Source organism: Neocloeon triangulifer, unplaced genomic scaffold, assembly GCF_031216515.1.
Source record: "Neocloeon triangulifer isolate White Clay Creek 2 clone unplaced genomic scaffold, ASM3121651v1 ptg000015l, whole genome shotgun sequence".
Classification (NCBI taxonomy): Eukaryota; Metazoa; Arthropoda; class Insecta; order Ephemeroptera; family Baetidae; genus Neocloeon; species Neocloeon triangulifer.
This window is the reverse complement of record NW_026775557.1, coordinates 5,480,432-5,503,444: the sequence shown is the minus strand read 5'-3', so window position 1 is coordinate 5,503,444 and position 23,013 is coordinate 5,480,432. Positions and strand designations below refer to the sequence as shown.

The 23,013-nt window shown below is 40.2% G+C and overlaps 3 protein-coding genes across 6 annotated transcripts; all 3 read left to right on the top strand.

Moving 5' to 3' along the window:
* Positions 1–20: 20 nt before the first annotated feature.
* Positions 21–4,744, top strand: LOC132202667 (probable ATP-dependent RNA helicase kurz). The gene is made up of 17 exons (XM_059629728.1): positions 21–243; positions 313–498; positions 552–672; positions 722–1,112; positions 1,174–1,495; positions 1,782–2,012; positions 2,064–2,319; positions 2,466–2,755; positions 2,813–2,986; positions 3,040–3,139; positions 3,193–3,363; positions 3,414–3,682; positions 3,739–3,964; positions 4,020–4,157; positions 4,211–4,379; positions 4,434–4,531; positions 4,590–4,744. Exons 1-17 carry the CDS (start codon positions 139–141, stop codon positions 4,664–4,666), a joined length of 3,324 nt encoding a protein of 1,107 aa, XP_059485711.1. The 5' UTR covers positions 21–138; the 3' UTR covers positions 4,667–4,744.
* Positions 4,745–5,162: 418 nt separating this feature from the next.
* LOC132202470 (CTD small phosphatase-like protein 2-A) lies at positions 5,163–11,983 on the top strand. Its single transcript, XM_059629414.1, has 7 exons — positions 5,163–5,355; positions 8,807–8,989; positions 9,329–9,436; positions 9,696–10,378; positions 10,439–10,565; positions 10,850–10,945; positions 11,002–11,983. The coding sequence occupies exons 2-7, from the start codon at positions 8,825–8,827 to the stop codon at positions 11,065–11,067; spliced, it is 1,245 nt and encodes a 414-aa protein (XP_059485397.1). The 5' UTR covers positions 5,163–5,355; positions 8,807–8,824; the 3' UTR covers positions 11,068–11,983.
* A 109-nt stretch (positions 11,984–12,092) lies between these two features.
* Positions 12,093–22,711, top strand: LOC132202475 (protein quiver). 4 transcript variants are annotated; one of them, XM_059629424.1, is made up of 6 exons: positions 12,125–12,255; positions 13,742–13,903; positions 15,759–15,803; positions 18,527–18,673; positions 20,019–20,253; positions 21,962–22,710. In XM_059629424.1, the coding sequence occupies exons 2-6, from the start codon at positions 13,873–13,875 to the stop codon at positions 21,966–21,968; spliced, it is 465 nt and encodes a 154-aa protein (XP_059485407.1). In that variant the 5' UTR covers positions 12,125–12,255; positions 13,742–13,872; the 3' UTR covers positions 21,969–22,710. The 4 variants fall into 4 exon arrangements, with proteins under 4 accessions (XP_059485405.1, XP_059485404.1, XP_059485407.1 ...); XM_059629423.1 differs by lacking the exon at positions 15,759–15,803 and adding an exon at positions 15,653–15,706 and having other exon boundaries at positions 21,962–22,708; XM_059629422.1 differs by lacking the exon at positions 13,742–13,903 and having other exon boundaries at positions 12,093–12,255; positions 21,962–22,711.
* The last annotated feature ends 302 nt before the right edge of the window (positions 22,712–23,013 follow it).

Here is a 23,013-nt window from a genome sequence, read left to right as displayed (position 1 = left end):
CTCCGGAGTGGGGGTAAACACCTGATTGCTTAAAAAACACGTGCCTTATTTACTTGATTTTTGGCAAGCGAGGAATTGTTTAATTTAAAATTGATTTCGAACTATCTCTGACTTAGAATTATTCCAAAATCTCGTAAAATGAACAAGGCAGGCTTCAAAGCGCCTCGGCAGAGGAAACGAAAACGCTGCGAAGAAAAAATCGCCGTCAGCCAGACTTTGGTGGAACTGCCATGCGAAATTGAGGTTTTTTAATTTTTAAAATTATTATCCATTTTGGTATAATTTAAAATATGTAATAATTTGTTTTAACAGCTTCAACCGGAGGGTAAGAAACACCGGCCGTCGTATGACGCTTGCAACACTCTGGCGCTGCCTTCAAAGAAGGTCAAAGTGCAGCCTGCAAGGAGAAAAGGTGCGGAGCAGGGTCGACCCTTCCTCTCAAAGAAGCGGCGGCGGGAGTTGGAAAGACTCGTGGCCAAGAAAGAGAAGAAAAAGAAAGTGAGGAAAATTAAAAATTTGTCTCTTGAACATTTAATGATAATGCTTAACAGAGAAGTGCCCTTTTGGATGAGCTGTCCAGTGTGCAAGCACCGCAAGACATCAACTTTGCCTCCATCGTTAACCACAAAAAGATTAAAGAAAACACTTTCAAGAAGGAAAAGGTCATAAAGCGTAAGAATTAAAATTTTCCTTCAGACAAAAATTTTAATTTCAATTCTAGCTCAATATGACGAGGAGGACGAGGATACTGCTGAGGACGATGCACCGACAGTTTTAGTTGATATAATTAAATCAGTGGCCCCAGCTCCTGTTGTTCTGAATCCTAAATTTACACCGAAGCTAAATGATTTGCAACCCAAGGAGCAAAAGGTCACACCTGATGTGATAAAGCAGAGGACGGTGCCATCGGAAAAAGGGAGGCCGACAGTTTTTGTGTCGGTGAACAGGTCTGCAAGTGTGCAGGAGGCAAGGATGAAGCTGCCCATCCTGGCTGAGGAGCAGGTCATCATGGAGACCATTAACGAAAACCCTATAGTTGTGCTGGCTGGAGAAACGGGCTCTGGCAAGACCACTCAAGTGCCTCAGTTCTTGTACGAAGCGGGATATGCAAGGTTGATATTTTTTTTGTTTTTTATTTGCAGTGAACAATTGATAAAATCAAAATTCAAACAGGAATGGGAAAATGATTTGCGTGACGGAGCCTCGTCGAGTGGCAGCAATTTCGATGTCATCACGCGTGGCCTCGGAGATGAACCTGAGTGGGCGTGAGGTGTCGTACCTGATCCGCTTTGAGGGCAATGCAACTCCGAGCACGCGAATTCTCTTCATGACGGACGGTGTGCTGCTGCGGGAGGCGCGTCGTGATCTTTTACTTTCCAAGTATTCAGTGGTGGTTGTTGACGAGGCCCACGAGCGCAGTGTCTTTACTGACATCCTTGTTGGTCTCCTCTCCAGAGTTGTCCGTCTTAGGCAACAAAGGGGTGACCCTCTTAAGGTAAAATTTAAAATTAATCCTATTTTTTCCCTTCTTTGTATGAAATTTAAATCTGCGGTGGAATGTTGAAAATTAAAAAAAAAACTTAATATTTAATTATTGTGCTATCCAATTTAGCTGATTTTTTGTTATTTATAATGGGAACTCGTGTCATTTTATTAATTTTTTAAATCATACTTGTAGGATTAAATTTTTCCCTTCTATCAGATTATTTAATTGTTATTCTTTCTGTATTTTTTTTAATTGTTTAAAACTCTCTGTAGCTCCTAATTTAACCAATTTACAGTTAATTGTGATGTCAGCCACACTGCGGCTGGAGGACTTCACTGAGAACACGCGACTCTTCAGAACTGTCCCGCCTGTCATCAAGGTTGACTCGAGACAGTTCCCAGTTACTGTGCATTTTGCCCGCAAAACTGTTGACGACTATGTGAGTGAGGCCTACAGGAAGACTTGCAAAATTCACACTCAACTTCCAGACGGTGGCATCCTCGTCTTCCTGACTGGGCAGAAGGAGGTTATTTAAACCATCCAATAATGTTCAACTCAGGACACTTCTCTTTTGCAGGTCAAGTTCTTGGTGCACAAGTTGAGAAGTGCCTTTCCTCTGAATCAAAATGTGGATAAAAAGGACGAGGAAAAGATAAATGAGGAGGAAAAAGAGCCTATGGAGGAGCAGAAAGAGGAGGACCAGTTGGAGGCAGAATTCGACTCTTCTCTAAGGAAAAAGGGTGGAAAGAAGAAGAAAAAGAAGAAAGGCATGGGGCTGAACGTTGTCAGCCTCGACTCTTTTGCTGAAACTGTGCCCGAGGATGAACTCGCAGGTATTTTTTATTTCACACAAAAGCTAAAGAGCCATAATTATTTTAACTTAATGGTTCAATTATAAAAAAAAAATTGATTTTATGGTGAATGTGCACAACTTACAGCAACCAGAGTTATTAAATTTTTAAATGACTGATAATTTCAGATGAATTGGAGGGAGATGATGACCTCGAAATTGCTGACTGTGAGTTGCCAGCAATCCGTCAGCCGCTGTGGGTGTTGCCTTTATACTCATTACTGCCAAGCCACAAACAGGCTCTTGTTTTTCGCCCGCCACCAACTGGTGCTCGTCTTTGTGTGGTTGCAACTAATATTGCCGAGACGTCTCTCACCATCCCTGGTGTCAAGTATGTTGTGGACACTGGACGCACCAAGCACCGTCGAACTGACAAACTCACTGGCGTCTCTACCTTTGAGGTGGATTGGACTTCCAAGGTCTGTCTGAAATAAACTTCCCAAAATCAATTTACGTCATTGTAAAAATTCTCATAGGCCTCAGCAGAGCAACGTACTGGACGAGCAGGGCGTGTGGCACCTGGACACTGTTACCGTCTCTACTCCTCAGCGGTCTTTAATGATAAGTTCCCGCAGTTTTCCATCCCTGACATCCTCAACAGACCTGTGGATGACCTCTTCCTCCAGATGAAGGCCATGGGCATTGATAAAGTGAGATATTAAAGATTTTTTTTTAAAAAAATTATCAAATTCCAAATTAAAAGGTGATCAACTTCCCGTTCCCCTCACCACCAAGTATGGAGCAGTTGAAGGCAGCAGAGGTGAAGTTGACCCTGCTCGGAGCCCTGGAGCCACCGTCAAAAGGTACAAAAATGGGAATTTTTCTGTTATAAAAATTTATCAAACCAAAATTTCAGAAGGAAAGACTTCTGGAGGTCTGACCGAGCTGGGAAAGGCAATTTCTCGGTTTCCAGTTACACCGAGATTTGGGAAAGTTCTAACGCTGTGTCTGCAGCATCAGGGGCTGATTCCACACGCTGTCAACCTGGTGGCTACCCTCTCTGTTGAGCAGCTTCTTTTAGACCCAGGTTTGGTTAAATGGAAATGGTTTTTTAGGTAAGCTAATTGTGGATTGCAGGCAAGGCTGTGAAGGAGTGCGCCCTGAGTGGGCAGGCAAAGGAGCTGGGTGACCCTGCAATTGTCCTGTGGCTCCTGTACGCAGCCAGCAAAGCTGCCATTCAGGGAGAGGACGCTCTGTCCCAGTTTTGCGAAAAGCACAGTTTGCGGCTTAAGGGTGTTCGGGAAGTTTCCAAGCTCAGGGCGCAGCTCACCTCTGAAATCAACATGGCCCACCCTGAGCTTAACCTCTCGATGGATCCTCTGCTTCAACCTCCTTCAGATGCCCAAGTAGGAAAATTATTAACATTTTTGATTATTTTCTATTATATATTTCACAATTGCAGTGTCGGCTATTGAGGCAGGTCCTGCTAGCTGGCAGTGTGGATCAGGTGGCGCTCAGGGTGGAGGAGTCCGACCTGAAGGATGGCAAGAGCAAGTGGAAGCGCGCTTACAAAACAGAATTGCTCGAGGAGCCAGTGCTGATGCCAGCAAACTGCAGTCTAGCCAAGGTCAAACCACAGTGGGTTATCTTCCAGGAGCTTTTCGAAACCACCAACGTCCTTATGAGAGGTACAGAACATTTAAAGGGATCTCAGACTGAATTTAAAATTTCTTAAATTTGTAGGTGTCACTTCTATTGAGCCCGAGTGGCTTCCTGTTTTTGCTCCGAGCTTGTGCAGTTTGTCTGCACCGTTGGCCGATCCGCCTCCAAAGTACGACACGCGCAATCAGAAGATCATGTGTTGGGTCACAGGAACTTATGGTAAAATCAAAAAGGTACCCTTAATAGTTGTTCTAATTTTGTACTTTTCAAAGGAAAAGTAGGCTGGGAATTGCCTCGGATGGAGATGGAAATTCCAAAGGGACACGAGAGGTACAAGTACCTGGCTTACTTTATTTTGGAGGGCGAAGTGTTTCCCACCCTGGCCGAGTTCAAGCACACTCTCATTTTAAACACAAACACTCTCATCAAGAGTGCTACCAGGTAACTTCTTTATTAAAATCTGATTTTAAATTTAATTAAAATAATTTTCTTCAGCCTTGCACCTAAAAATGCCAACTTTGTAAATCAACTGATTGTGAAAGAAGCTGATAGCGCAGAGAAAATCAGAGTCGTTTGGAAAGAGGACCCGAAATGTAATATTTAAAATTACTTCGTAATTGTGTGCTAATTTTTATTCTAATTTTTGCGCAGATTTGCTGCAAGCGTTCAAGCAATGGATCCCCGAGTCTGCACATCTGAGATTAGAAAGCTTGTGGCCCCCAAAGTAAAAAGTAATAATTCACATACATTTTTAAATGTTAAAATATAATTATATATTTTTAAAAAAAATAAATAGCAAAAAATACAACTAACATAATTATTATGCAATTTTCTCATCAATGAATAAAAACGGCTGTTTTCCCTCCACCCCCCCCTCCCCCCGTATAACTCGGCGCCCCCTATATCATTGATTTGGAACTACGCCTGGCGCTCTCCCTCCCATTTGTGGCAGCGCGAAGTGCGGCAAAATGCGCAGTTGTCGGCTCGAAATGGGCCATCAACGAACAACCGAATATCGATCTCACAATTTGAAATTCAGCCCTGAAACTTCGAAAACCCATTTTGGCGAAAAACCCGTGGCTAATTAATAATCAAGACTACGATGCCGCTTGAATAAATGAAATTTGGGAATAAATTTGAAACAAGTTTCATTTTCAAATGAAAAAGAAACTCGGCCATCGATGTCGATATTTTCCGACCAAGCAGTGCCCGCCCAGGGTCAAATTTGGCACTGGTGTTGGGTGGAAGCAAAAGCAAAGCAAGTCTCGGAAGAAGTGGAAGAAGAAGAAAGACTCGTAGGACGGAGCGAGATTCAAGAGTGCGCGAGAAACAGCGTATCTCGTTCGTGTTGCAGCGCGTCCGAGACGGGACAGACGGTGCCGGAGGACGCGGACATTGGCGACTCGGCGCGATCGAGGTGCGTTTCGTCGGCGGGCCGATTCGGTCGGGGCCGAGCATGCATGTTTAGTATTTGTCTGGCCGCAGAAAGCAAGCAAGGGCCGCGCGCTGGCTGCGCACTCGCGGCGGGATCGCGCCCGAAATACTTCTTTTCGCCCGTCCACTTTGCCGGTCTCGCGACCGCACCACCCCTGTTCGGAACGCATTCAGCTTTTTTGAACAGTTCCAAAATGACATTATTCGGGCGGCACTCTTGGGTCGGTGCGCGGTTCCTTAGGAGGCGCGCTCGCGACCTTGACGAAATTCGCGTGAACCAACAACCGAGGCAGCCAAGGTTGCGCTGCCGCCGCCGCGAAAATTATTATTTTGCTTCTTCCTAAATTGCAGCACTCGCGGCACTGATGCGCGGAAGTCTTGTTATTTATTTATCAATGTTGGAATTGAAATGGGCGTGGCTCTTTCAAGTGCAATTATATTATTTTAATTTCAATTGCTATTATATTTTTTAATTTAAAAATTAAAAAAAAAAATTATTATATTTAATATATCATTGAGTGAAGTTAAATTTAATAGATTGTACTATTTTTTAAACTCTTAATTGTTGTTTTGGTTTAATATTTTCAGAAATACACACCTGCGTTTTACACATACTTAATTTCGTTTTGCTATTAATGTTGAAATCTCTGCTCCTATTAAAGAAAATAAAAAAGGCACCAAAAATTCCATTAAAATCTCCATCTTGACCTGTGACTTGGCTATTATTTTTCGTTTTAATTCATGCAAATAATAAAAAATGCACAATTGCCCTTAAAAATTACAGATTTTGATGAAAACAAAATTTAAATGGGCAGAAAATATGTTTGCAGGATAAATTTTGAACTTGGTTATTCTCGCACATAAATTGCCTCACGCAGCTTTTACAGACTGGGTCAAACTCATAATTATTGCACTCGCCGTTAATTAAGTGAATTTCAGTTTATTCAAATGAATATTGCCTCTTAAATTAAAATAAAAGGAAAAGTGAAAAGTGCTACTCGTTCCAATAAAACAGGTTTTTGAAGTCTTGAGAAGGATTGATTGATGGAATTTTTATATAGAGAACGTTTATATGCACGTCGGATGCAAATAAGCGGCGGCGGCGGCGGGAAGAGCGCGCGCGGGTGGTTTATTGATTAGCGCTAGTTGGGCCGCGCCACGCCAGAGCGGCTTTTCCAAACCCTTCACAGACTTCTTGCACCCTTTCCCGCGCCCGATTCTTTTACCGATCAACCTGAGGTCTCAAAATTACAAATTTACTGAAAATATACAATATGACAATAGGGAAATCACAAAAATGTGCTAACCTTTCGTGATTTTTTTTAATGAAATGACAGAATTAAGAAGTGATTTTGGAATCTTTGCCGTAAAATTTGCCAAAATTGTGACCAGATTTGAAATATTGAATTATTAAGGCAATTTAATTGTTATCAGCTTTCAAAGTATGATTGAAAAAAGTTTACCAATAGAAAATCTGATAAAAAATGAGTCTCAAGAAGTGAAATTATTTACTATAAATTAAGTGCAAATTTGATTTTCTGAATAATCAAATTTGCAATTGAATTTTATCAAACATTTATTCAAAGATTAATTATTTAAATAAAAATAAAAGTACTTATTTCGAAAAAAAAAAATCATCAGATCAAGAAACTTAAAAAAGGCAGTTTTGTTAAATAATAATGCAAAAAGTTTCTCTTCGTTAGCATTTAAATAACTTGTTGCAAAAATTTGATTCGGCAGAAATCTCTTCTGTCGTCAAGCGCCCGCATGTCATTTACAATTCAGATAATTTTACCAGAAAAATCTGGCGAGGGCAAATCGCGAAGGCTGGTCGGTGATTGGCGCAGCGAGAGGCTCAACCGGTGGGCCGCTCTCACCTGACTGAAGCAACAAGTGCGTGACCCTTTCTGCGTCAGGTCGCGACTCCCTTTAAACCTGCCAATTTACGACTTTACGACCGACGGCTATTTATTTTTTGCTTCCTTCTGCGAGTTTTACGAGCGAACGACGCGCGGATGACACTCCTCCGCCAGCGTTGACCCTTTTCAACGAGATGCGTTTTATTCAAATTCTTCAACTTTCAAATGCGCAATATTTTCTGCGAGTTTCTAAGGCTCTAATTTGCTAATCGCAGCGACCTTTCCTTCTGGGAAAGGCTTTCACTCAAACTGTTACAGTTAATGCAATTTTTGTAATATTTGTTTTTTTAATTTTTTTTTATATAGAAAATGGAAGAAAAAAAAATTTGATTCAGTAAATTTTCTCTCTCAAATGCTTAATTGAGAGAAATGAATCTTTACCCATTACCCATTGCAAAGAAGCATTATAAATTATCAAAATAATTACAATTTTCGCAATTTTCATTGATACTTTAACACGTCTTACACGTCGTAAGCTTCTCTTCCACCAATTTTATCTGAATTGGAAATTGACAGATGCGTTGACCTCTTTATAAGAATAGAATATAGGGGCGAGAAAATATGACATTTGATAGCCTTTAATACAAAAGAGTAAAAATAAAAAACGAAGATCAATCATATTTTAATTTGTTTATTATTTTAATGGTAAATTTTCAAATCGCTTATTATTCCACTAAAAGTCATACTATTATTTAACCATTCGAAGGAATTTAAAAAACTTTTCACCCAAAACCTAATTAATCAAGGTACATGCTTAAGTTTTTTTTAAGAGACAAGATATTTTTAGGTAATTAAATTTTATGTAAAAATTCAAAATTTTGGTACATATTCTATCCTTTAAAACTAAGTTTATCTCGAACGGTTGAAGCAAAACCCATGAAAAATACTAATAATCTTTAAAAATAAACACGACTGGGATCATTATTAAATTTTGCCATTTAATAGCTCGCCAGAGTTCCTTTTCCAACCTGTACCTCAAATAATTTCCTCGAACTGCCTGATTGTTGAGACACATAAACCAATTCATGAAGAAAAATCCACCAAGGTCTTATTATTTGAAAAATATAAATAAACAAATTGTTAGCTCTCCACAAACCTATGCTTGAAATTAATAAAAAAAAAACTAAATTCTTGAAATTGCATATCATTGAGCAATGACAATAATAATTACAAACTCAAATCCCAGAATCTTCTTCTTGTAATAAAAATTCAAAAGGAAATTGAAAAGTAATGTCGTCTGAATCTAAAATGTAGTAAAAAGAATGTAGGCATCTTTTTCTTTAGGAATTAATTTTAATGTATAATTGAGGCAAAGTGAATAGGAAGGAGTCTCGGTTCGGGGTCCGCAGCGCCTGGCGCGCCGCTCGGCCGAACCGGCGGCGGCGTTTATTGTCTGCCGAGGATCAATAATTATGCCGCGCGCGCGAGTGAGCGAGCGAGAGCGAATGCGCAGTGGAGCGACCGACTCTCGGCTTTTAGCTTTACTGACCGTGTTTTCGTCGTTTGTCCTGGCAGGTGTGAGATGGTGTAGAGATGTGGCTGCGCAGCGGCACCCTGGCCCCCCAAGTGGCGCCCGCCCTGCGACCCCGCAAGCCGTGCCCTTCGGCCGCCAGCAGCAGCAGCAGGGCCGCCAAGAGCCGCAAGACCGCCCTCGCCAGGAGGTCACGTGCCAGGCACAACGCCAACTTGTTGAGAGAGGTGAGTGTTTGTTTCCCTCGAAAATGATGCAGCCGGAAGAAAACTGGACACTGTTTATTTTTCACTTTGAAACGAAAAGTTCAATTTCACAATTGTACGAAATCTCTTAATTAATCCTTCTGCTTATTACTGGCTAAGTTTGAATTTTTTTAAACGTTCAATATTCCTATATGGCAGAAAATTTATTTTCGATTTGGAATTTTTTTAAAAAAAATTCTTGCTAGTCAGAAAAAATTTGTATTTTTTTTAACAATCTTTTTCTTCTTTCAGTTCAAATTATTAATCTTCTTTTGGGCTCAACGAGTATTTTACAAAATCTTTTGTTGATTCTATTTGCAGACTTGCCGTGAGAACGTGCTTGTGACTAAGAGCAGGACGCCTCCAGAGTCTGTGCAGAAGAGCCAACTTTGTGAGGCAGCTAAAGAGGACGAAATGCACACTGTTGAGGTAGATCATTTTTTTCCATAATTCAATATTTCATTTAAAATTTGCAGCAATTTGTTTTATATAAAAAACCAGATTAACTTTGTCTTTTTGTTAGATGAATTTGACAAGTAAGGAAATATACAAAAATAATACCCGCACCTGAAATTGAGACTTAAAAACCCACAAATGCTTTAAATTCAGTTCCGAAAAATTGTGAATATGAAACAAACAAAAATCATTTAATAATATTGCTAATTTTGGTGATTTTTTTGTTCTGCAGCAAGTTTCCGAAGGAGAGGAGAGCAAGGAGAACTGGCAGCACCCGCTGGAGGAGGAGGCGGCGTCCAGTGGGGATGAGTGTGGCGGGGGTGGCATATTTGTGGCTGGGGGCGGCTACGACAAGTTGGTGCCGCCCGACCTGGCGTGCATGCTGGAGGAGGAAGACGTGCTGCGGGCCGACGAGCGCTTCGAGGCGTACACAGAGGTCAGCCGCACCTATTACTCGGAAGTGACCTCTGACCCTGAGGAGGACGGCCAGCAGACCACCACCAGCGTGATGATCTCGAGCGTGGCGGCGGCGGCGTCGACCTCATCCGTGGACGAGTGGGAACCCTTTGACCCTTACCTGTTCATCAAGAACCTGCCCCCGCTGACGCCAGACATGCGCGCCCACTGTCCGGCCCTGCCACTCAAAACGCGCAGCAGCCCCGAGTTCTCGCTGGTGCTCGACCTGGACGAGACCCTGGTGCACTGCAGTCTGCAGGAACTGGAGGACGCCTCCTTCGACTTCCCGGTGCTCTTCCAAGACTGCAGCTACCGCGTCTTTGTGCGCACCAGACCCTTTTTCAAAGAGTTCCTCGAACGAGTCTCCAACATGTTCGAGGTCATCCTCTTCACCGCCTCCAAACGCGTCTACGCAGACAAGCTCCTCAACCTGCTTGACCCAGACAGACGCCTCATCAAGTCAGTAGCAGACTTTGCTTTATATTTTTTTAAAACTAATTAAAATTTTTTCCTTCAAAGGTACCGTCTGTTCAGGGAGCACTGCATCTGCGTGAACGGCAACTATATCAAAGACCTGCACATTTTGGGGCGGGACCTCTCGAAAACCATCATTGTTGACAACTCGCCGCAGGCATTTGGCTACCATGTAAGTAAAATTCATATTATTTTACTTTAAACTCTGTTCAAATATTCTTTTAGTTCCTTCCTGTTGGTATAAATCTTCAGGGACCTTTGTTTAATTATTCTCTTCTGTTAATATACAACTTAAGTTTCATCACTTGATAAATTTCCTACCTAAGTTCATAATTCATAATTTTTTTACTCAATTCACAAAACCTCAAACACATGTAATTTTTCAGTAGGCTACTCAAAAGTAAATATATCCGTAACAGGAAATTTCATTTTTTCCCTTATTTATTTTGTTCACAGCTGGAGAATGGTATTCCAATTGAGAGCTGGTTCATGGACCAGACGGATTGTGAGCTGATGAAGCTGCTGCCCTTCCTGGAAAACCTTGTGTGCATGGTAGGTTCAATTTAAAAAAAAAAATTATATTTTTACAAAATAAAATTTTCTCACAGAGGGAAGACGTGAGGCCGCACATTAGAGACAGGTTCCGGCTCTTCAGCATGCTGCCTCCAGACTGAGCCGCCCCCTCCCACTCTAGCTGTCTCTGCCTCAAACTTGCCCAACACCTTGCTGCATGCAAATGTTTTGCAGTGATAAGCAAGATAAGAAAGGCGGCGTCTTTGTAGAGACGAATCAGAACTTAAAAAGTCACTTTTAGCATTTATTTTCAAGCACAACTCATACACACGGTTTAAATGAGTTAATTCAATTAAAAATCTGTGCCATACACTTTTGGATCGTGGCCCCGACTTGTACAAAATGAGCAGCATTTTACTCCACCCTGTTATCATCACCAAGTTACAAATATAAAAGCCGTGCAAGTATTAATTTATTGTGCGCGAAATTATTGCCGAGTTGAAATTTGTTAACCGTCGAAGTTACTACGAATAGTTTTGATTAGTTGGTTGGTGGCAGCCAAGTTTTTGAAGAACTCATGCTATCACTGAAAGCACAATATATGGTTTGATTGGGTTGCACCGCAATAAGGTCACCTTTGAGTTGAAAATCCAAACAATTGTGATTGGCACTTGGTTAATTCAAGCACGTGAGAAGAAAAGTGATAAAGAATTCATGTTTCACTACTTAAATCCTAAAGTGTTATAAAATTTACTTTTATTGTTAAGAATTAAGAACGATCTGAGCCCGAAGATTTACCGAAAGATCTTTTTGTATTATTTTGTGCATAAATCTACTTTTAGCTTTGCTTTACTATTGCAAGAGAATTATTTATTTTTTCGTTCAGAGCGCATTTATCTTGAATTAATTTTAGCAAACGAGAATTATACTAACACTGGTTAGTAAACTGGCATAGACATGTACACACTTGAATGTTAAACCGGAAAGATTAATTTTAGTAGAGAAGAAGAAGAAGAAATGTATAATATTATTAATTGAGCAAAATAATAAATTATGTACACCATTGTAAAAATTTCCCGTTTTTCAATTTTCCAAGAAAAGAAATAAAAAGTGTTGTGGTGAAAGAGAATAAATTAGACTGCAGAGGCGGTGGTGTGCGCGGGGGGTTGGCGCGGCGGCAGGGGAGGCGGCGCGGATCAATATGGGACGCGGCGGCGAGCTCAAGTCAGTCTGGTCGGAATATGCGGCAGTGCTGCAGCAGTCGCGCGCCGTTCCGCCGCTGCTCCGCCTGGCCATGGCCGCCGCGCCGCTGAGGATGCACGGCCCTGCTGCTTTCGTCTCCTTCCTTCGTGAGTCCAGCCGCCCTTCAGCTTCCACCTTTGCACTTCTTTTGCTTGGTCCCTCCGCACCCCCTAGTTGCCGCAGCCACACGTGTGGCGCGCGGTCAATACTGCAATATGCTCTGTTTGCTAGTCTCGTCAGGTCGAAGTGATGACCTTCTCAATATTTATCGCTCAAACGTATATTCCTTATTTTGGACTAAAGGTTTCCATTCGATTTTAAATCCGCTTTCTTTTTTTGCCACTTTCTAAGTCCAACCAAATTTAATTGCGCTGATCTATCCCAAAAGCGTTAAATTTCTTACTAATCGACCGAGCAATGCGATTGAGACTAATGTAGAATGGAGAGTTGTAATTCCCACCGTTTGCGTGTAAAACTTTTAAAAAGTGTGCGGCGTATTGATTTTTCTTTGTCATTCTCCATAATAGCAGGTGTCTTTGGAACTACTAAATATACTCCCTGGAGTCGAAACAATTATATAAGTTAAAAATTAAAAATTTAGATTTTGACAAGATATTAAATTTTTAAATGAGGAAGTAAATTATTTTGTTTTGCAGTGAATTAATATTATTGGATGGTCAAAAGAAATTGTGGTGACCTGAGGTTGTGCGTTTTCCAAAAACCGTTAAAATATTTTAATGACTAAAGTTGATAACTTTTTTTTCAATTGATTTATAAAAGTTTCATACTTCAATCAAAGCACTATTTTTATGGCAATAAATTTTAACCTTTATTTAAGCTTCTAAGCGTTGAAAGGTCTGCAGTGTCTTAAGAATCGATTCTTATGCGACCTAAATATAACGACAGGTCACGGTGCGGTAAATTCAAAGATGCGCAGATAAGAACTTAAGAACAGATTCACACAAAATTGAAGACGAGAAAAACTGTATTTATATTATTTCTTTTTTCTTGAAATGATAAAATCCGTGGTCAAAACCAACAGTTTTGATAAATTGAAATACGGAATATCTACTTAGCCGTTTGATATGTGTTTGTTTCCACATCAATCAAGTGCTCTGATTGTTGGTCCGTTTCTCTCAAAACGAAGACAGCTAGAGTTTGAGAAAAGTAAAGAATTCGCGGTCCTGGAAGAAGTTCTCTTGCTTTGCATCTGCCGGGCGACAAAAGTGAAAACAACAACAAAAACAAAACGGCCGCCTGCTTTGATGTCTCAAAATAAACGCCCGTCAGTTTTGCAATTCAAACCCGCTACCCACTCCGGCACTTAAAAGCATATCAAGAGGATTATATCGGATATTATGAATCGAATGCGCCACAATGCATGATGCATCAATTTTTTCACCACTTGTTTTATTTATTATTTACTTTATCACAACCATTTGCATGCGGGAGTGATTTTTTTTTGTCTGGAAGCGCACTTTGATTTGCAAACTCCGCGTTTAGCAAAAGAGCAGAGTGTGCACGCCGCGATAAAAAGCAGAGAAAAGAAATCGTAACTAGAGTGTTGGGCGTCGGTTTGGTGTTGCATTTTAGGCTGCTGCTGGTTGCGAGGGCTGCGTCCTTGAGGTCTCTCGCCGCGATTTTGTCTCTCGACTAGCTGCACTATTGGCGTCCCAATCGCTCAGTCCCGACGACCCACCGACCAGCAACCCACCGGAGCCACCATGGCCCTCGAGTGGATCTTCACCATTCCAGGTCAGAAACACCTTTGGCACGTGGCTTTTTTTTGTTCTTTCAAAATCAAGCACTGCGATTTCCATAGTTCATATAATAATTATTCTAAAGAACGATTTTGATCTAAATATCACAAAAATGTAATTTGTTGTCTATGGTCGTTTTTATCGATTTGTGTGCATGCAGAGTGTGGCCACACGAAACTAAAAATAAATTATTATTACATAGCTCGGCGAGACGCACACAAACATACACACATCCTTTGTATGTCATCGTAAAGGATCTCTAACGCATTTCCAATCGGTTTTATTAAATTTCAAAACTTCTGGTAAAATTTTATTCACTTTTAATAATTGCATGACGTGCTTAATTTGAGTAAAATACTAAATATATAAATTCAGCAGGCAATTTATATGAATTAAAATTCAAGATTTTTTAAGAGAATATTTATTTAATTTATAGTAAAATCCTCTTATTGTTAAAGAAACGGCAAATTCTTCAGCACAAAAAGTAATTTTTTGTTCTGCATTTTAATTATTTATTGAATCATCAAAATAAATAAAATGTAATTCTAATTTATTAATTTCAAAATATAAACTTTTTTAATTAACCGCCTTTGACCTAAATAAACCCTCTTTGCCGATTTAGTCTCATTTTTCTCAACTACTCAGTGTTATTGCCCTTGGAGGGAAGCCCGGCAGAGTTTCCGACGAAGCCCTTTTGCAAGAGGTATTAGATTCAGCGTGGCGACAGACGAGTTTCAGAAATTTCGCACCAAGTGTCGTTCGTCTCGCATGCAGTTCTTTTCTATCTGCACCCAAAATTAATTTGGGCTCGGCAGAAAAGAAATAGAGATCGCGTTGTGCTGGTTGCTGGCGGCCGGCCAAAATAATATAACACTTTTAGAGAGTGAGTGGCTCGGACGTACGAACAAGAAAAGACACACCAAACCGCCGAAATAAAAACACGCCGGCCTCCACCAGAAGCACGCGTTTTACGCAATTTTCATACACAAGGGCCTCCCTATCCGCATTTTCTAAAATAAGTTGATTCTGGTTTGTCTTTAAAAAAAAATTAAGGGAATTAAAAGATCTCAAGAGGTGGAGGGGGGCAGATTAATTGATTGGCGACATCCTCTTGGCACAACTCAAGAGCCCCTATGCAACTCGCGTCAGCACACCAACTCTCAAGCGCACTACGGAAAACCCACTCGAGACTCGATAATGAATATTGGCGCCCAAGGAGCTTCACGATAATTGTAAATTTGCATACAAAAATTTACTTAAAAAGAAAAAAACTGATTGAATATTCGCTGAAATTTAAAATTGACTGAATGATTCAAATTTAAAAATATTAAAAATCAGTTTTTATTAAATAATAAATGCCTGGAATAAAAAAAGTCATGTTTAATCTCTTGCATCTTGCATGCCATTTCTGGTAGTTTTGGAAAACTCTTATCATGTATTTAAAAAAAAATGCTTAATTAATTGCACTCAAAAATAGACTATGTGCTTGCTTTGTTTTGTGACTTGCAGATTTTGTGTTTTTGCTGATAAACTAAACCTTTTTCAGATATTCTCAAATTCTTTCTCAATATATAAGCTCAATTCAAAAATATAATTTTTAATAATCAGACTTAATTTTTGTACTGTTTAAATAAAATTATTTTTATTTTAATTGAATTATTTAAACGAGAAAGAAATTGATTTTGCGTTTTGATCGCCGTACAATCGAGTGAGATTGTTTATTTGATGAGCATTTTGGTTGCAGTCGCGATGCTAGCCATCGTAGCTCCGCTTACTTCCGGCCAGGAATGTATGCCAGGTAAAAACCGTTGCCAAAATTGGTGTCCTGTCAGGTTTTTTTGGTGTTGCAGTGCTCATCCTAGCCGCCATCTCGCTCTCGGAGGAAGAGTGCCAGAGTAAGTTGTTGTTCCACCGCCTTCCTTTCTCAATCTTGCCCTCGCCACTGACGAGAAAATTCAAACCCTTGACCGAAATTAAATAATTTCAAATAAAAACGCAGTGGCAGGGTAAAGAAAGGAAACCTACCCAGTACGATTAACGGAGAAAGGGGAAAGTAAAACGTTTAGAGGGTAGGTTTCCACGTGTCCCATTTCCCTCTTGTGACTTTTTGGAACTATAATTATTATATATTAATTGATATGAAAGTGTACAGAAGTTTGTGGTCCGGTTTTCCGCAGCAACGAACGGCAGGAGCCAAAGAACGGGTCAGAGCAGTCTGATTGGTCGTGCTTTTGCCTAAATACTTATCAATATATTATACGGTTACTTCTATGATTAACAATTATAATTACAATTTACTCCGCATGGGAACTTTTAGATTTAGACAAAGACTCTATCTATCTTCTTTACCCCTGGTTCTGCAGACTAACCGATTATTCTGAGATATTTTGATTATGTCTATGTCAACCTATCTCTCTCTTTTTCTCTTCTTGTACCGTTTTGCTCTCTGTCCAGTTGGAACAAATAGAAACCCTAGGACAATAATTTTATACTAACCGTTATGTCGAATTTCACTCTTTTTCTCTCAGTTTGGTTCATGACCTGTCTCCAAATATACAATCACTTTTGATTCTGCTACACGTACGAAAATATGAACGACTAAATTTCTCTCTTGTGCATTTAAAAGTATAGCTGCATATCAGTCCAAAGTAAGATTTTTTTCCATTTGAAGCAGATTCGTTTTAGACGTTTTGGTATAAAAGGGACTGACTAACTTTCACTAGAACTGAACTGATTTTTTATTTTTTATTTTTACTTTAAGTTATTAGAACGGAGGAAAATTCGCATCAGGCGTTTTCAATTTTCTCTTAAAATTATTCTCTCTCATCCCCCATTAGTGCCTATTTGTCTCTATCTTTAATTATATTATATCTTTGTTTGTTTGTGGTTCAATTGGTTGTGTTGGTTACGTCCGACCTGAATGAGTTTTTCAATTTCGTCCAATTTACATAATCTTGTGTACAAAATGACCAACGAATTTTGATTGCGATTTTTCGTTTCCTTTTTTCTGTTGGAATGAGTTGGAGATGATGAATTTGTTGATGGCCCCTATCGAAGTGTCTGTCTATTTTCTGACAAAACTATTTAAGACAAAAGTGGTGCTCGCTCCTTTTCCAAACTGATAATCTCACTTTACGACAGCAGCTCGCTTTCCATGCTCGTGCACGCCGAGGATTTTCGCTTTTCGCTCTTCCCCCGATTAAAAAAAAAAATCATCCACGCTTTCAATCGATTTCGGAAAAGCCGTGAAATTTAAGTTCTTCTTCCAATTGAATTTTGAAAAAATCCAGAGGAAAATTAACATCCCCCTTTTTTTTATTTCAATTAAGCTGTGTGTAGCTTTCGCTTTCGCAGCTTGACGCAGATGGCTCCAAAGCTATTTTTCATGCGCGCACCAGCCTCTCACTCGCTGGCCGAAAATTATTAATAAATGCGATGGGCAATTTCGAGCACGCGTCCCGAAATAGCTCTGGAGCCAGATTTTTTTTTACGTGACAAAATTCGGTCTGCCCTCGCTCTCGTCGGCGGCAGACGGAATTTTTTTCGGTTTTGGCGAGGGCCTATTTTCGCTCTCTCGGTCGTTTAATTGCCGCGGCTTAAATCATCTCGTGTGACGCATGTGTTTTGAGAGTGCCATCCTAGAGTGCAGTGTGCTAATCTTGATCGCTTTGGATATTCTTTTCCAAAAATCCTTGTGAAAAAAAAGATCGACGTTCGTTCATCTCTCGCCTTCTGCTCTGCGGCATGACAGTTTGAGAGTTTGTGCTTTTTTTAGAATTGTTTGTTTGTTTGTTTTCGTCTCTCGTTTTCTATTTTGGTCTCGCCCTCCACGTTGGTGCTCACCTGGCGAATCGCAATTGTAGGCGAGTGCTCAACTAATTCAATTACCGCTGAAAAAATTAAAAAAAATATTATAAAAGGCAGCTTCAAGAACTGTACGGAACGCATTCCGAAAAAAAGAGAAGAAATTTAGTCTGAAAATGGAAAATATTTTTGTTTTTTATACATGTTGGTTAGGTGAGCACTTAATTTTGCATGAGGCCAACGTGACTTGGGACATGTGTTTGAATGGACTTTGTGGATTTTTCTGGCATTTGATTGCTTGCGCAAGTGACGTGTGTGTACGCTAAATAGACAAAAGGCTTTTTGGCGCAGTCTGCAGACCCATTATCCATAGGTGTAAGTATGCGGATTTTATTTCTCTCTCTCTCTATCTATCAATCTATCTCTCTCTCTCTCATTACCACACCGGCGGCAGCACCTATATCTGGCACCTCCGAGCAGCACCCTTCGTTCTCCCAAACGTCTCTTTGCTCACTTTGAATTTTGATACAAAAAGAAATTATAATAAAATTGGAATATTATCTCTGATTTTGATGAATTGTTTTCCGCGAGAGCCAATTGACTTTCTTGTTATGATTTTGGTTTCAAATTTTCCTTGATTGACAAGCTTATCATCCATGAATTCATACGATTTGGTTTTTATAAACAAATTTAAGTGCAAAGAAATCGAAAATGGCGCGTTAGGGGCGTACTACCCTTTGTAAAAAAAATTATATGTATATACTTGATGCATTTAACACCGCAGTGAATTGAATTAAGTTTTGGCTTTTGGTAGCGCGGTCGATTTACTGCTACGAGTGCGACAGCTGGAGCGACATCCGCTGCAAAGACCCTTTTAACTACACGGCCCTGCCGAGAGACCAGCCGCCCCTGCAGACGTGCAACGGCTGCTGCGTCAAGATGGTCCGCAACGCCCGCACCCGTAAGTGCCACCCCTTAGTGCCATTGATCGCCACCCCGTCCGTGTTTAGCTGTGCGTCTCTCTCGGCCGCATGACCTTTTTGTTGGGCCGTTTGTTCGGTGTCTAAAGTTTTTTACATCTCGCCCCTGATTGAGGTAAAAACGAAATCAATTTTACTCCCCCGAACTTTTCTCCATAAAAATTTTTTAAGCATTAAATTACAAAGAAAATATGCTGGTCCTAATTATTCAATTTTCAGAGGAAAACGTGTAATGGTTCTCATGAATTTATTTTTAAGCATGAATTTATTCCATATTTAAAAAGTAAAAAAAAATGCTTGAAGTATTTTTGAAGCTTTCAAAGGAAAATACTAAATTGATAAATACTTGCTTCTTTTCAGTTTCTCTGCCACTAATAAATATTTTCAAACGCCTTTCCATGTACTTTTTTCAATCGAAAATAATTTCTTACTCTATATATCTATTTTGTAACTTGCAATATCACATAGTTTTCAACATTTTGACACTGCTGTGCTAACAGTTTTTATTTTTGCAGAGCATGAGCTGACAATACGTGTTATAAATGATATGTGGATAAAAATTAATTCTAAAATGCTGAGTGCTCATTTTTTCTACTGAGACAGCAAATCTTGCAAGCTTTGCTTTTGAAAAAAAAAAAATGTACAGAAAGGTTGGCTCATCAAAATTTATTTTAAGTTTTATCCAGATATATAATAGGGAAAATATATTTTACTGATAATAATAATTTTTAACATGCTTTCTTATAGAGACGTTCAAATTATATTCGCCTCTGTTTGCGCTGCTGTAACTTTTGTGATTTCTTATTTCAATTTTTAAAGCAATTGAAAATTGTAATTGTTAATATCCCTATTACTATGTCCCTCTAAAATATACAAAAAATTTCAAAAGGCTTAAGGGATACAGCAGTGCAAACAGACATAAATTAACATTAAAAAAATGGGGTCTCATACAAAATCCCTGACAGCGTAATTAATTAATTGAATAGACTCAAATCTCACGATTTTTTCTTTTAAATTTATTAATAAATTTGAGTTCAAAATTCAAAAGCAAAGCTTGGTAAAATGACCGCATGTTATGAGTGGAGGCCGTTCGGAGAGTCGGCGCCTGCAGCCGTCGCCGGTTATGCAACCGGGCGGACGGCGGTGGCGCGCGGGCTGCCCGTCGGCGCACGGTGACGAATGCCACGCACCGTTCGTTGTGTGTCGCTGTGTGGATGGTGGCGTGTCCGAGCAGAAACAAATTATTAACGCTGGTCTTTCTTTCTCTCTTCCTCCCCGACCCTCCCCCGCCCCCGTTCGTCCTTCCGACGACAAAATCAAAATTAGAGTACGAGAGCGTGCGACGAACTTGCACGTCAAAGCTGCAAATCAACCTGTTCATGGTGGACCATGTTTGCATGATGGAAAGTAGCGGGACTGGTCACATGTGTTTTTGTGAGGAGGACATGTGCAATGCTGCGATGCCGACACCGGCACCCGGCGCGGCGCTGCTGCTCGCGCTGCCCGCCCTGCTCCCCACACTCGCCTCGCGCCTCTACACGGCGCTCCACCTCGCAGCCCGGTAGGCTGAAAAGTCAAACACAAGACAACTTGCTGCTATTTCTTTCACACTCGCCCACAAATTTTTCATTTGCCTTGATCATCGATTTCATCCAAGTGATTCAAGCCCGCCAAAGTTGATTATCTTCAACTTGGACCACCTCGTAAAAAAAAAACAATAATTCAAATTTCAAACGACCTTGCTTTACTCCCTCCAAAAAAAGTAGGGACGCAATCAAGGACTTTCAATAACTGATTTGATACATAATTCATTCGTCTCCTTGACAAACGCCGCCATCTCATTACAATAATTATTTCAAGTCCGTATAGTGCATGCGTCGAGGTGCAAACCTCCGCCTTGCTTTTTCAATTTTTCTCTCGCACTCGCATAATTATTCACCGAGTGTGGACGCCTGGCTGCATAATGAGCGGCCCGTTATCCATATGAACCGCCGTCAGTGTACCTATATGATCAATCGATGCGTGTGAACACCAATTATTATTATATTCCCCCCATCTTTACAAATCTGTTGCAATTTCACTATCTCTATTTTTTGCGACCCAGTGTTTTCCGGCAACAATGCTTGCTGTATCAATTATTAAGTGTGAACACAGCACACACGTCTGTGAATGTAAGTTTGCTGCAACCAAAGCTCAGAAAAGACATTTTTGTAAGCGAAATAATTATTATATATAAAAAAGAAGAAAAAAAAACACGTGTGAAGAGAATCGGGCCAGTGTGCGTTTTTAAACTTTTCAAATATTATTAAACAAAAAAAAAATTATAATAATAAATTAATGCAGCTGGCTGCTCCATCCGACTTTAAAATAGGACACTGAGGGCGTAACGCTAGCACGCAATAAATTTTTTCTCTCGCATACAATTATTATTGAAGCCATCATTAAATTGCTGAAAAGTTGAATAATAATCTATACCAATATGCTTGTATGCATTCAGTCATCGCCATTGTATGATTTAAGCCCCAGTGCGTGTGATAAGTCAATCAACAACTATTTATACTAATCGCTTTTAACAGCAGCAACTATACTTCATCATTTAAGTTTACTGCATTTTGAACGAGCACTATGATCCATTTAATAAAATTTTTCGCCAAGAAAAGAGAAAGCCATTAGGCCTGAGAAAATATTAACGCAGAACATCAATTAAAGAGGGTTTTTTACTGAAGTAGAGAGGAAGACGTCTCTTGGTAAGTAAATTTAAATCAAAGTCGTTAATCTCTAAGGGGGTTGCAAAGATATTAATAAATAATTCCCGTCAGGAGTAAACAGCGACGTGGCTCTCTTTCTCACATCCCATTGACACTTTTTCAATTTTGAGTTTCATTTTTTACTGAATAATACAAGAAAAAAAAACAGCTGCAGAAAGCGCTCGCTTTTGAAAAGCTTGACCTTATTCTTTGGTTTGGAATATCTCACAGCTTTTTGCCACGACATTGTAGCAGCGCTTGGTATGCTGTTTCCATTTTTGCTCTCTTTTTCTCTCTCTCTCTGACACACAAGACACACCTTTTTGGTTTTGGTTTTGGCTGCAGCTTGTGATTGCCGATCAAAGGCCCTCTCTCACAACCCGGATGATGACGGTGGCCTCATTCGCCCGCCCCGCCGAGGCCCCGCGGACAAAGTTAAGGGCGGCCTCGGCAGGGCCGGCGGATGACGTGTGACTGGTAGCCTATACTTTCCCCATAGTATTCATGGTACTGTTGAACCAGTGAATAGGCCCCTCCGCCCGACCCTCCACTTAGATCCACGCTAGACTCTGCTGGACACCCTCGCTGCCGCCCTCCGGAGGACCTCGCGCGGCAACACCACCCCCTGGCATAGGAAGACCCGCCCTTTGAACCGATGCGCGCGCGAAACAAACTCTTCTGATTTGACACACAAACTCGATTGTTTCTCGTTCAAGATGCTGCTCATTGATTTGTCGTTGTTTTGGTGGCGGCCCTGAAGGGTCGGCCGGGCCGGGGGCCCTCGAATCATGCACTCCTCGGCCCGCAGGTCCGACCCGCAGCCCGCCGGCCCGAGCGCCCCACTGACCCACCGCCGCGGCCAGTGGCGTGCGAGGACACAAACAGACACGCTGTGACTTAAAAAGAGGATAATTATATGTTTCAAACGAAAATAAAGTGTATTTGTATTGTAAAATTTCAAATTGTTAAATTGCAAAGGAAATCTCGTTTATGTATGGAAAATGTTTACGCTCTGTACATTTCAATTGTTACCAACACGAGGGAATATTAAATTGATTCTTGAAATATCACACAGTCATTATAATATATTGTGAACGATGAAAATTATGTAAACGGGAATATTTAAATTAATATAGTCCAGAAGGTTTCTCTAATATTCTGCTTGATATATCATCAGAGTAATAAAAATAATAATGTAAAAAATTTACCACACAAACTTTGAGATGGAAGAATAATAATTGCCAATGATTGCAAAAATTATCTTACAAGTTTTTCATTGAACCCAATGACCGTTACCAAAGAGAAAAAAAAGTACAAAATTAGCATCAAACTGTAATCACATCGTGAAATAAAGTTGAGAGAAGTGTCGTGCTTGATTTCATCTCTTGACCCTGCTGAAGAAATTGCAAGTGATTTTAATGAACGACATTCAAGCCAGGGATGCCATCAAAGGAAGTTTTTTTTTTTTTAAATTTCCACATCATGCTCACGCTCAAGATTAAAGGTTTTAAAAATCGAGTTATTAATTATATTTAGAGAAAAAATGGAAATTTTTGCTAATTTTATCACTGTTA